General features: G+C 38.0%; 1 protein-coding gene across 6 annotated transcripts in view; it reads right to left on the bottom strand.

Annotated features, from left to right (window-relative positions):
• The window catches only part of NFATC3 (nuclear factor of activated T cells 3), a 129,824-nt gene that overhangs the window by 30,429 nt on the left and 85,447 nt on the right, over positions 1-13,948 (bottom strand). For 5 of the 6 annotated variants that reach the window (XR_004347023.1, XR_004347024.1, XM_032613967.1 and 2 more), the window contains exons 6-8: positions 12,222-12,362; positions 6,257-6,312; positions 4,829-4,955 (exon numbers count right to left, since the gene is read on the bottom strand). Coding sequence is in view for 4 of the 6 variants with exons in the window: in XM_032613967.1 (XP_032469858.1) it covers positions 4,829-4,955; positions 6,257-6,312; positions 12,222-12,362 (324 nt within the window). In the remaining 2 variants the exon portion in view is untranslated. The remainder of the gene's footprint in view (positions 1-4,828; positions 4,956-6,256; positions 6,313-12,221; positions 12,363-13,948) is intronic. The other variant, XM_032613969.1, reaches the window with a different exon arrangement.

Genomic DNA, 13,948 nt, shown 5'->3' with positions numbered 1-13,948 from the left:
AGATGAGTTTTAGAAACACAATAACTCTACCTTTTGTATTATACATGCTAATTCTCAAACTTAGAATGTTGATGAACAGAGGCATCCAGGAAAAAAAAAAAATCAACTGGTCTAGTGGTTTTCAAACCATGAGAAGCCTCACACTCTTCTTGAAGTGGTGGATGTAGAAGAACAGGATGTAAAGAGAAAGAGCTCTGGATTTCCTTTTCCAGTGCAAAGAGAGCACCCAAGCTGGCTTTCATCCTTTTTCATATACTGGCTTTTTGCATAAGATTTTATTTGAAGAATAAACAACCTAAGCAATTTGAAAACCACTGCTTTAGTATTATATCCTCATTTTATAGAGGTTAATCAGTAGGTACAGTCTGTGGCAGAGCTGAGATCTGATCTCCTGACTGTAAGGCATGCTTTTTCTCCCAATCAAAACAACCACAATACAAAAGTCAGTCTGTCCAGTCAACTATTTGGAACACAGAATATACCCTTCCACAGGCAAAATATTATACATAAGAGTTTGGCTCTAATGCTGCTCTGAAAAATCCCCATGATGCCAAAAGCCAGAGCTCAGATGGTACCCCCAAGTACAAATAACTTCTGCTGGGCTTCAGAGGGAGACACATTTCCTCTAGGGTGGGGGTAGAGTCTCCCACATTGGAAGTTCTGAAGCTAGAAGCTGGGCAGAAGTTCAGACAGCACCACTAAGGAAGGGCTGTGTGCTCTATTACCATCTGCGGTAAGGGTAATTTGTGAATCATACACATATGCTGCTAACTGTCTTCATTCTACAAAGTAAATGGATTGTGGGACAAATAATACTAAACACAATCCCTAATTTAAAGAAAAAATTTTTTAATCAGCCACTTGCAGCTAATGATTATTCCTCCATTGGATATTGATATTGGTCAGATCCCTATTGCTAGGGGGTTGCCAAAAAGGAAACAAATTAACAAATCCTTTAATAAAAAACATGCAACTTACGAATATCTAAAACTTTTATAAAATTTAAAAAGGAATTATTGCCCCAACATAAACAAATGGCTAAAATCTCTAATATAAAGAATTCATAAAATTAAAAAGACAAACACAATAATTCTAAAATAACAAAGGGTCATACAGTAGAATACTAAAAAGCTATCAAAATTCTGTTAAACTCTATCTGCTGATAAGGAAAAATAAAAATGTTCAGGTTACAAAATTAGTATATATAATATAGCATGGTCCCATTTCTATTTTTCTTTTTCTTTTCTTTTTTTTTTTTTTGCGGTACACGGGCCTCTCACTGTTGTGGCCTCTCCCGTTGTGGAGCACAGGCTCCAGATGCGCAGGCTCAGCGGCCATGGCTCACAGGCCCAGCCACTCCATGACATGTGGGATCCTCCCGTACCGGGGCATGAACCCGTGTCCCCTGCGTCGGCAGGTGGACTCTCAACCACTGCGCCACCAGGGAAGCCCCCATTTCTATTTTTAAAAGGATGTATCTATATACGGATCAAAAGGATCTAAAAGGAGATAATGACAGTGGAAGAGAATATGGGTGTTTTAAAAAATTTTTTCCAACTTGTCTTTTAAAAAAATTCACAGTTATGTATTTGCCTTTGTAAAAACTTTATTCAAAATTTCACTTCAGAAAAAAAGTGAAAAAAGCCAAATGTTACAGACAAAAAGCAGTAATCAACCAGAATAAGGACTGTCCAAACACTCCTGTGTGTCCACTCTTCCTTCGTTAGTGTGTGCCACCTGATTTGTATTCTGTCAACCACAAAGCCAGTTATGACAGCTCCAGTCCAATCCAATATCTCCCTGCACTCTGGAGCCCCATTGATTTCCATTCTTACATGTAATGCCCTCTAGGACTCTGCCTTTATATTGTCCTCTCAATTCAAGAGCTGATAATGTAAAGGCATTATATTTGCTCCTTTCTGTTTGCCTATTACCACCACTATGACGGTAGTAATCAACACCTCTAACACGCTGACCCTATTGTTTTTTACCCCAATTCTAGAAGCTCTCTCCCTTCTTATTCAAGTTAGATTCTATAGTTCCTCATCTCAAAAGAATTTTCTAACATTCTTGGACCCTGTTGTCTTTAGTAACTCTCACCCTGGAAGAGCTCTACTATCCATATTTTACCACCTGCCCTGAAGAATCTGAGTGCTGCTTAAGAAAGTTACATAGCAGAGCTAATTAGTATCCATAAATGAACCAATATCAACATCAAAGGTGTCCTTTGATCATGCCTAGAATCCTATTACATGTCTGTGGTAACTTACTTTTCCCTCTTTACAACTTTTTCAAACTTCTCCACACTGTTAAACTGCCAAATCACCGACATTCCCCTCACTCTGCTCACAATAGGAGACTTCATGTCATTCTTTACAGAAACAAAATTGAAGCTATCATATGGAAACTCCCTAAACTCTCCATTACTAAATCTGTAAACCTTCCTAATGTATATCCATCTTGTTCATCTCCTTTACCTTCCCTCTTGTTCCTTCTCCCATTTAAGGTCCATTCCAACTTGCATATTTTAAATCCTATCCTCTCCCAACCTTCCCAGAAACCTGATATTCTTTATCATCACTGAGGCTCTCTCCTATGTATACTCAAAATACTCTAGCTGTCTGAATCACCTTTTTAACCTTCTTGGGCCTCTCCCATATAAATCTCACCCTCCACAGTTAGTAAGTTGAGAAAAGACTAAACTGGTCAATGACATCTTTTAAAGTGACATTAGAAATATGGGAAAAATTATTTTTGAATTACAAATCTGATCACGTCACCTCCCTATTAAAACTCACTTCTTACAACTCTTTTAATACTCTATGATCCAACCAACCATAAGGCCTTTGCATATGCTACTGCCTTTATGTGGAATGTTCTCCCACACTTTATCTAACAATAATTAACAGTATAGACTGTACAGCCACACTGCCTGGATTAAAATCTCACCTCTGCCTTTATTAGCTGTGTGATCTCAGTTCACTCACTTGCCAGATGGGAAGGGCAACACTACCTACCTTATAGGGTTATGGGAGGATAAATGAGTTATTATGTATAAACTGCTGAGAATAGCACCCAGTACACACTAAATGCTTTATATGTTTACTAAATAAATGAATAAACAGATGTAGTCTAGGATACGTTATGAGCCCAGACTCTGGAACCAGACTGCCTATGTTTGGCTCTAGGAGACCTTGGGCACATTACTTAGCCACTCAGTCTCCTCATTTGTAAAATAAGACAATAACCTATCCCATAGGTTTGTTTTGTTTGTTTGTTTGTTTGTGGTACGCGGGCCTCTCACTGTTGTGGCCTCTCCTGTTGCAGAGCACAAGCTCCGGACGCGCAGGCTCAGCGGCCATGGCTCACGGGCCCAGCTGCTCTGCGGCATGTGGGATCTTCCCGGATCGGGGCATGAACCCGCGTCCCCTGCATCGGCAGGCGGACTCTCAACCACTGCGCCACCAGGGAAGGCCCCCATAGGTTTATTAAGAGGATTAAATGAATACAGAAAGGTCTTAGAACAGTACTAAAACATAGTAAATGTTACATAATTATAAACTATTACTATTACTTTCTAGTTCTCAACTCCTCATAGAAGTCTTTTCACAACCAGTTAGCCTAGACAAGGGTCCCTCTGTTATTTTCACCCACAGCACTGTTTTCCTTTCCTTAACATTCCTTACCTCTGTTTCTAATTACAAATTTGTAAGTAATTTATTTATTTAGAGGTTTATTAGCTTCTATTTGTTCCACTAGATTATAAGCTCCATGAGAGAAGCTAAGAGAGGTTTTACCCAACTAGTGTGCACCCTTAAACACTTATTGAATTAATGAGTAAATGAAATGGCTAATCAAAATCTTTTGTTTTCAAAGGTTTGTATTCTATTTGAAAATTATCTCAAATATTTTATTACCAAGTAATATATTAACAAGATCAATAATAATTTTCAGATTCTGGAATATAAGTGGCCTTCAGAGGCTCTAAATGAAATACAGCCAGGCTTTAAATAATATGATGACAAATGAATGACTAATAACCAATACCCTCTCAAATTCATGTGTTTGTTCTTTTCATTTACTATAAACCATTTAAAAGTTTTTATAAGTTTTGAAGAATAAGGTTCACTATGATTTTTTAATCATTATATGTTCTGGTGACAAATGCAGCACTTAACACAGAGAAGACCTCTATAAATGTCTGTTCTCTAAGTATGTAAACATCAGCGTGAATTACTGCATATAATATTCATGTGTCACAATCCAGATCTGGAAAATTACAGCACTTGAACTGCTGCAGAAAAAGGTGTGAAAGCCTCCTTTGTTATGGTGTCTCTATAAAATCAGGAATTCTGCCATCAATGTTACATTCCCCCAAAGCCAATACATGCTACAGTTGCTGCTTGCCAAATGAAAATTTAATGAGAGGTTTTGATTGGGAATGGTTGAGATGAAGACACTATGAAACAGGCACACTGCCTTTCTGCAGTGCTAAGGGCACTGGAAGGGCACAAGGAAAGTTCACACATATTCACAAACACCTACTATTCCAACAGTGCTGGTGATTTTTGATAACTCCTGAAAAACAGACTTCAAATCTATTGATACAATCTTTTAATTTCCTTATAATAAGTGACTACAAAATAACAATTGCTATCAGATCTAATATTTAAAGTCAATTCAAACTTTACAGATTAAGCATGCGTTGGGATTTTTATTGATTATAAGGACCCTACCTTTAAACACTCTAATACAGGATTCATTGAATAACTTTTTATTCATTATGAAAGAAAGCTCTATAGTAAACCATCACAACAACTCCTCGTACCTGGTGTGTAAGTAAAACGTTGAGACTGGCTTTTTTTCCTCTTGCCATTGCAAAGATAAAAGTGCACCTGCACTGCAGCTGTAACTGCTGGGTTATGATATGGAGGAACTTCAAGGACAATGTGAGCCTAAGGAGCATGGAAAGCAAGATTGTGTTACACTCAGAACTAAAAATGAAATGCACCTGCTAAACTCAACACGTCTCATGAATCTTAACTATTCAGGCTCATTATGCGAGTAAACTGGTATATAAGTCATCTGGAGATTTACTCTATGGATACTTCAGTCTTAACAGAGAAAAGCTCTTTTAAGTAAACCATTAAGGGAGAAATTGCTTTTCACTCACCCACTTGGGTTTCTAGTTGTAGCAGAAATCAAGTCTTACATACTATACAGCCAGATATTTTGCTGTAATAAATATTACGTATTACTATACATCTTAAGTGGAAGTCTGTTCTAATTTTTAATCAAGTTTAATAGTTCCCAAGTTGTGTTACAGTTTAGATTTCTTATCTTAAATTTTTTTTTGGGGGGGGGTGCTCACTGTGCAGCTTGCAGGATATCTCAGTTCCCCGACCAGGGACTGAGCCTGGTCCATGGCAGGGAAAGCACTGAATCCTAACCACTAGACCACCAGGGAACTCCCTTATCTTAAACTTTATATTCAAAATGTTCTAAACTGGCAATACACAAAATCTTCTATATTAAGAATAATTTTACATATGCAGGGTGAAAACTTTTAGCCCCAAATCAACTGCAATCCTTTTTAATCTTTCGGCCGCGCCGCACAGCATGTGGGGATCTCAGTTCCCCGACCAGCGACTGAACCCGCTCCCCCTGCATTGGCAGCGTAGAGTCTTAACCACTGGACCACCAGGGAAGTCCTCAACTGCAATCCTTAATCTAACTTCTCTAGGTCTTTGAAGAGCACTGTAGGAAGTGGTACTGTCTATCCCAGAAAAAATTCTGTCTCCATTCCAACCAGGATGAAGGGACCACAACTTTCAGTGCTGATTCCTGGAAGGCTTAATGTGAAGGAGCTGGAAGTAGTGTATTAAATACACAACCCCCCGAGGGCTTGTCCTCCTCCTATTTTTTGCCCACTGTATAAGTTCTTCACTGAATTTGTTTGATCTCTTCACTGAATTCAGAGAAATAAATAACTTCAGTATAAGAACCTTCTAATAATCTTTCATTTCTAATTTCTCCTTTCCCATACACAAAAACGGGGAAGAAAGACACCCAACTGTTTATCTTTCTTAAACTTTAATTTTAGTACCAGGAAAGTATCTCACATCCAAACTTCTAAAAATTCTAATTTACTTTTCCATTACTCAACAAGTAAGATTCCTCATCTATATCATAAAGCAGCATTATCCAATTTTCTCATTAAGTTTCTTACATATTTCTAAAGAAGTAAACTTCTTACCCCTTGACATTTTTCTTTGATTATTTTCCCTTCTACTTCCCACTGAGGTCGTCCATCTATTGACAGAAACAATTTACAGTTAAAAGGAATTCAAGTCAAAAAGCATACAAAATCTAATGTATTTAGTATCACAAATTTATTGGCAAAAGGAATCTTTATCTCGCTGACTTCCATTATGAAAATAAAATGTGTACCCATGGGGAAAAAATGTGGAGAAAGATCTTGGGCTGCCCAAGTTCACAGGGCCCAGAGAGTTTATTCTACTAAGTGATGTTTGAAAATCTTCTGAAAACACCTCTATCAAGTGGTGGTCAACTTCTGCTTGTATGCCTTAAGTAATGGGAAACTCACTCCCTAACCAAGTAACCCATTTCATCTTTGGAATAGTAACTGCTGCTAGAAAATTGCATCTATCTTCATGATAGACGACATTTGTCTCCTTCTAGTATCCAACCCTGGTCTAAGCACTATTCCTTGTAGCCATCACCCCAAAATCTTGAGCATTTCTGTGAGACAATACTTCAGATGTTTAAAAGCAGCTCTGTTTGCCTGTGTCTCCTTTTCTGCTGGCTAGTACCCCCAGTTCTGCATTTATCCCTTAAACAATATTTTAGCCTTCCTGGTTACTCTTCTTTGAATTCTCCAGTGTGACCATCTCCCTCCAAATGCATCAGGCTCAGGACTGAGTAGAAAAGGTGAGAAATGATCCAGAAATGATAAGAGTGTGACTGAGGCTCTTGCCAAATTCTGTGGAGATGCTGTGTCTCTGTTAATAAAAGTTTTCTGGAGCAGCTACACCATGCTGACTCATATATTTAGTGTGTGGCCAGCAGTGTCCCTCTGTCTGCCACATTTCCCACTGCCAAGCTCAAGTTCCCACACTGTGTACTTATGCAGCTGGCTTTTTTTTTTAACCCCCAACCCTTGTTACATTAATTTCCCCCTACTAGACTTCATTTTCTAGGATTGCTTGGCTTGTCAATATCTTCTTAGATACTGATGGTCTTATGAACTATTTCCTAGGCTTTCTAGATTTGTGTCACCTAAAGATCTGGCCAGCACATTTTCTGTCTCTTCATCCCAAGTGAATTATTTACCTGGGGAAAGCCCCACCTGCTACTAGAGCTCTCACTCCAGCATTCTTTTTATGTCATGGGCATTTACCCAGTGACTAACCCATACAAGTATCTTCACAGCTAGCATGACTTCATCTGGTCTGTGAAAATATCAGAAGACTCAATGAAATGCTGTCTAGATTGTGACTATCACCTTCCAGTCCAATATAGCTAAGAGCTACCCTTGTGCACAAGAACTACTACAGACAAATGCTCAGAACTACAGCTCAGTTCAGCAATCATCTGCTGGGTCCCAACATGCCAAGCACTTTGGGTTGCTGAGATAATGGAGATAGGATACCCTGCCTTCAGTTTGTGGATGAAAGGCAAATATAAACAGTTCATTATAATGAAATGTGGTGGTTACAATAACTAATAAAGGTGCAGTCTGGATGTACTAAGAGCACAGAGGTCAGGGTCCTTAACCTAGTCTTGGCTACTGTAAATATTGCTGCAATGAACACAGGGGTGTATATGTTTTTTCCAAGTTAAGTGTTTCTGTTTTTTTCAGATAAATACCCAGAAGTGTACCACTAGATCATATGGTAGTTCTACTTTTAATTTTTTGAGGAACCTCCAAAATATTTTTTTGTAGTGATTGCACCAGTTTACATTCCCACAAACAGTATGCAACGATTCCCTTTTCTCCACATCCTTGCCAACACTTGTTTTTTTCTAGTCTTTTTAATAACAGCCATTCTAAAAGGTGGGAGGTGGTATCTCTCTATGGTTTTGACGTGCATTTCACTGATGATTAACAATGTAGAGCATCTTTTCATATCTGTTGCCCATCTGTGATCTTCTTTGGAAAAAAATGTCTTTTGGGATCTTCTGCCCATTTCTTAATTGGGATTGCTTGCCTTTTTGCCATTGAGCTGTATGAGCTCTTTATATGCTTTGGATAGTAGCCCCTTATCAGATATATGACTTGTAAATATTTTCTCTCATTCAGTAGGTTGCCTTTTCATTTTGTTGATGGTTTCCTTTGTTGTGCAGACGCTTTTTAGTTTGATGTAGTCCCTCTTGTTTATTTTTGCTTTTGATGCTTTTGCTTTTGGTGTCAGACTCAAAAAATCATTGTCAAGACCTATGCTATGGCTTACCACCTATGCATTTTTCTAGTTTTACGGTTTCAGGTTTTACACTCAAGCCTTCAATCCATTTTGAGTTAATTTTTGTGTATGGTTTAAGAGAGTGGCCCACTTTCATTCTTTTGCATGTGGCTAATTTTCCCAATACCACTTATTGAAGAAACTTGTTCTTTCCCCATCGTGTATTCTTGGCTCCTTTGTTTTATATTAATTGACTATATACATGTAGGTTTATTTCCGGGCTCTCTATTCTGTTCCATTGATCTATATGTCTGTTTTGATGCCAATACCATACTAATTTAATTACTATAGCTTTGTAATATAGTTTGAAATCAGGGAGTGTGATGTCTCCAGCTTTGCTCTTCTTTCTCCAGATTACTCTGGCTATTTGGGGTCTTCTACAGTTCCACAGAAATTTTAGGATTGTTCTATTTCTGTGAAAAATTCCATTGGAACTTTGATAGGGATTGCACTGAATCGGTAGATTGCTTTGGGTAATATGGACATTTTCACAATATTAATTCTTCCAATCCATGAGCACAGAATATCTTTCCATTTATTTGTGTCTTCTTCAGTTTCTTTCATTAACGTCTTGTAGTTTCTGATACATACGTCTTTCACCTTCTTGGTTAAATTTATTCCTAGGTATTTTATTCTTTTTGATGCAATTGTAAATGATATTTTCTTAATTTCTCTTCCTGATAGTACATTATTATATAGAAATACAACATATTTTTGTATATTTGTTTTATATCCTGCAACTTAACTGAATTTATTAGTTTTAACAGTTTTTTTGATAGAGATTTACAGCTTCCTATATATAATACCACATCATCTGCAAACAGTGACAGTTTTACTTCTTCCTTTCCAATTGGAATACCTTTTATTTCTTTTTCTTGCCTAACTTTTCTGGCTAGAACTTCCTATACTATGTTGAATAAAAGTGGCAAGAGTGGGCATCCTTGTCTTCCTGATCTTAAGAGGAAAAGCTTTCAGCTTTTCACCATTAAGATATTAGCTATGAAAAAAAAAAAAAAGATATTAGCTATGGGCTGGTCACATATAGCCTCTATTATGTTAAGGTACATGCCTTCTACAACCTCTTTGTTGACAGCTTTTTAAGGTTTTTTTTTTTAATACATTTATTTATTTATTTTTGGTGTGTTGGGTCTTCGTTGCTGCACGTGGGCTTTCTCTAGTTGAGGCGAGCAGGGGCTACTCTTCGTTGAGGTGCACTGTCTTCTCACTGTGGTGGCTTCTCTTGTTGCGGAGCATGGGCTCTAGGTTCGTGGGCTTCAGTAGTTGCAGCATGAAGGCTTAGTTGCTCCGCAGCATGTGGCATCTTCCTGGACCAGGGATTGAACCCGTGTCCCCTGCATTGGCAGGAGGATTCTCAATGACTGCGCCACCAAGGAAGCCCAATAGTTTTTTTTTTTTTTTTTTTTTGCGGTACGCGAGCCTCTCACTGTTGTGGCCTCTCCTGTTGGCTCCGAACGTGCAGGCTCAGCAGCCATGGCTCACGGGCCCAGCCGCTCCGCGGCATGTGGGATCCTCCCAGACCGGGGCACGAACCCGCGTCCCCTGCATCAGCAGGCGGACTCCCAACCACTGCGCCACCAGGAAAGCCTCCAACAGTTTTTTAATCATAAATGGATGATGAATTTTATCAAATGCTTTTTTTAATCATGATAATGTGGTGTATCACGCTGACTGATTTGCGAATGTTAAACCATCCGTCTATCTCTGGAATAAATCCCACTTGATGATGGTATATGATCCTGTTAAAGTACTGTTGAATTTGGCTTGCTAATATTTTGTTGAAGATTTTTGCATCTATGTTCATCAGGTATATTGGCCTCTAATGGTTTTGATGTCAAGGTAACGCTGGCCTCAAAAAATGAGTTTGGATAGTTCCCTCCTCTCCTGTTTTTTTGGAAAAATTTAGAAGGCTTGGTATTAGTTCTTCTTTGAATGTTTGGTAGAATTCATCAGTGAAGTTGTCTGATCCTGGAATTTTGTCTGTTGGGAGGTTTTGATTACTGATTCAATCGCCCTACTAGTATTTGGTCTGCTCAGATATTCTATTTCATCATGATTCAGTCTTTGGTAGGTTGTATGTTTCTAGGAATCTATCCATTTTTTTCTAGGCTGTCCAATTTTTTGGCATATGATTGTTCACAGTGGTCTCTTATGACCCTTTGTATTTCTGTGGTATCAGCTGTAATATTTCCTCTTTCATTTCTGATTTGACGTGAGTCCTTTTTTTTCTTGGTGAGTCTAGCTAGAAGTCTGTCAACTTTGTTTCTCTTTTCAAAGAACCATCTCCTAGTTTCACTTATATTTTCTATCGTCTTTTTAGTCTCTATTTCACTTATTTCTGCCGTAATTTTTGTTATTTCCTTCCTTCTACTAACTTTGGGCTTCATTTGTACTTCTTCTAGTTCCTTGAGGTGTAAAGTTAGGTTGTTTGAGATTTTTCATGTTTTTATTTTTTAAATTAATTTTAATAAGTTAAAAAATTTTATTGATTTATTTATTTGGCTGCACCAGGTCTTAGTTGCAGCACATGGGATCTTTGTTGCAGCGTGCCTCAACGTGGGATATTCAGTTGAGGCACGCAGGATCTTTTAGTTGTGGCATGCAGGCTCTTAGTTGCAGCATGCGGGATCCAGTTCCCTAACCAGGGATCAAACCTGGGTCCCCTGCAATTGGGAGTGTGGAGTCTTAACCACTGGACCACCAGCGAAGTCCCTAGCAAAATGTTTTTAAGGGTCATCCATGTTGTAGCATTAATCAGTACTTTATTCTTTTTTATGGCTAAATAATATCCCATTGTATGAATATATCACATTTTGATTATCCATTTATCAGTTGATAAGTATTTGAGATGTTTACATTTTTTGGCTATTATGATTAATGCTGCTAAAAGCATTTGTGTCCAAATTTCTGTGTGACTTATATTTTCAATTCTCTTGAAGAAATATTGGGGGATTCTTTTACTTTTGTTTTTGTTTTCTGGGTTTTTTTTTGCGGTACGTGGGCCTGTCACTGTTGTGGCCTCTCCCACTGCAGAGCACAGGCTCCTGACGCGCAGGCCCAGCGGCCACGGCCCACGGGCGCAGCCGCTCTGCAGCATGTGGGATCCTCCCAGACCGGGGTACGGACCCGTGTCCCCTGCATTGGCAGGCGGCCTCTCAACCACTGTGCCACCAGGGAAGCCCTCTTTTACTGTTGAGACATCCTCAATGAAAACTTAATATTCATATGAAAATTTAATAAATGTTTGGTTTACAGTAAAATCTGTGTAAATGATGCCTATAGCTTTAAGAAAACTATTTTGTGATTAATGTCAGTGAAACATCTGAATAATTCACTTTAACCTTTTGCCCCTTAGTCTGAGTTCAATCAACTCAAATCTTATTTATCTATCTATCCATTTATTTATTTATTGAAGTATAGTTGATTTATAACGTTATGTTAGTTTCGGGTGTACAGCAAAATGATTCAGTTGTGTGTATATATATATATTTATTTATTCTTTTTCGGATTCTTTTCCATTATAGCTTATTACAAGATACTGAATATAGTTCCCTGTGCTCTACATTAGGACCGTGTTGTTTATACAGTATATATAGTATATATAGTAGCTTGTATCTGCTTATCCCAAACTCCTATTTATCCCTCCCCACCTCCTATCCCGTTTGGTAACCATAAGTTTGTTTTCTATGTCTGAGTCAACTCAGATCTTATATTATTTACCTTGTCCTTTTTCAAGAAAGATGATTTTGGATTCTGGAAGAAAATTAGATCCAGTAACAATCATTTCATGACCTCCATTTACAGAACAACTGTTGATACTGTACTTCTCAATATGAGGAAGTTCTTGAGCAGACCGCTGGGCTGTTTTTTTTTTTTAAGAGTTGAGAAGAAACAAAATATTAGTTTACACTCTTTCATATGTAAATGACAAAGTCTAGCTATAAAAGAAGCAGCTCTGGATTTTTAAAATGCAAGGCAATGGTAACAATATCCACTAAAACAGCTATGCTATTTAGAAAACAAAATAGATTTATTAGAGTCATGTGATTTTAAATAATTTTCTTAGACTACAACTATAGAGAAACTAATAAAGAGAAATTAATTAATGCCTACAACTTATATTGACTCCAACACATTCACCTCATCCACTTTTCTCTTTTTAGCTTGTCTTATTACATTTCTTCCCCACAACTTGTCTGTTAAAATTGGTAAATTTAATATAATTATAAAAAGCAAATTAAATCCGAAGATGCATAATTATATTGCATACAATTAAAAGAAGACAAGTTTCTAAAGGACAAACACCAAGCAGCCCTTTCATCAAGAAAATAACTAGATCATCAGTGATGCATCAGGATTACATTTTGGACATCTAAATAACTGAAGTATACATGAAGTACACATTTCAATACAGAATTTTGAAAAATGAACATAAATACTTCTTAGTGCACTATACTCTTCCTTCCCAGGGTATGGGAACATAATTTTTCTTAAAGCCTACAAGTCATTATGTAAACTATTAACTTTTCCTTGTTGCTGCCTTTTTCTAATATCTACTGATTTCAAGTTGCTGTATTTTCTGGAGATCCTACTTCTGGCTTTTCTTTCCTTTTTAAAAAATGCTTGAGTTTCAAGCTATACATTATACTTCTTTTGACTGCTTAGGTTCTCTAAGGGTTTATTCCTGCCAAATGCCTCAATAACTAGGTTTCTCTCTGGATTAAAACAAACAAAAAGGGTGGATTATACTTTCTTCTTCACATTTTGGAAACAGACCTACTTTTAGTCCTACTACTTGGGTGGAAAATTGGTGGCTTTGAGGGTCAGCTGTGTTTTGTTTGGCCAGAACAACATTTTAAAGAAATTTAAACAACTTGACTGCCTTTATGAAGCATGCAGTCCCAGTTCACTATGCCTCTTCCAACTATTTCTTTTTTTGAAGATTTATTTATTTTATTTACTTTTAGCTGTGTTGGGTCTTAGTCGTGGCATGCAGGATCTTTCGTTGCCATGCGTGGGCTTCTCTCTAGTTGTGGTGTGTCGGTTTTCTCTTCTCTAGTTGTGGCGCGTGGGCTCCAGGGCGCGTGGGCTCTGTAGTTTGTGACACACGGGCTCTAGTTGAGGTGTGCAGGCTCAGTAGTTGTGGCACGCAGGTTTAGTTGCCCTGCGGCATGTGGAATCTTAGTTCCCTGACCAGGGACTGAACCCCCGTCCCCTGCATTGCAAGGCGGATTCTTTACCACTGGACCACCAGGGAATTCCCTCTCTTCCAACTATTTAATACTAAGACACAAAAGGTATATGAATTAGGATCCCAGCCCCATTCAAAGAGAATGCTTCATAGGAGATGGGTCTGGGATTTAGGATGAACTACAACTTAGAAAGTACCAAGCACAAATCTAGATCTCAGAAAACACTTATGTCCTTATTTATGTTCTAAATGGCTC

Source organism: Phocoena sinus, chromosome 19 (genome assembly GCF_008692025.1).
Source record: "Phocoena sinus isolate mPhoSin1 chromosome 19, mPhoSin1.pri, whole genome shotgun sequence".
Classification (NCBI taxonomy): Eukaryota; Metazoa; Chordata; class Mammalia; order Artiodactyla; family Phocoenidae; genus Phocoena; species Phocoena sinus.
The sequence above is the reverse complement of the archived record's forward strand: the minus strand, read 5'-3'. Positions and strand labels throughout refer to the sequence as shown.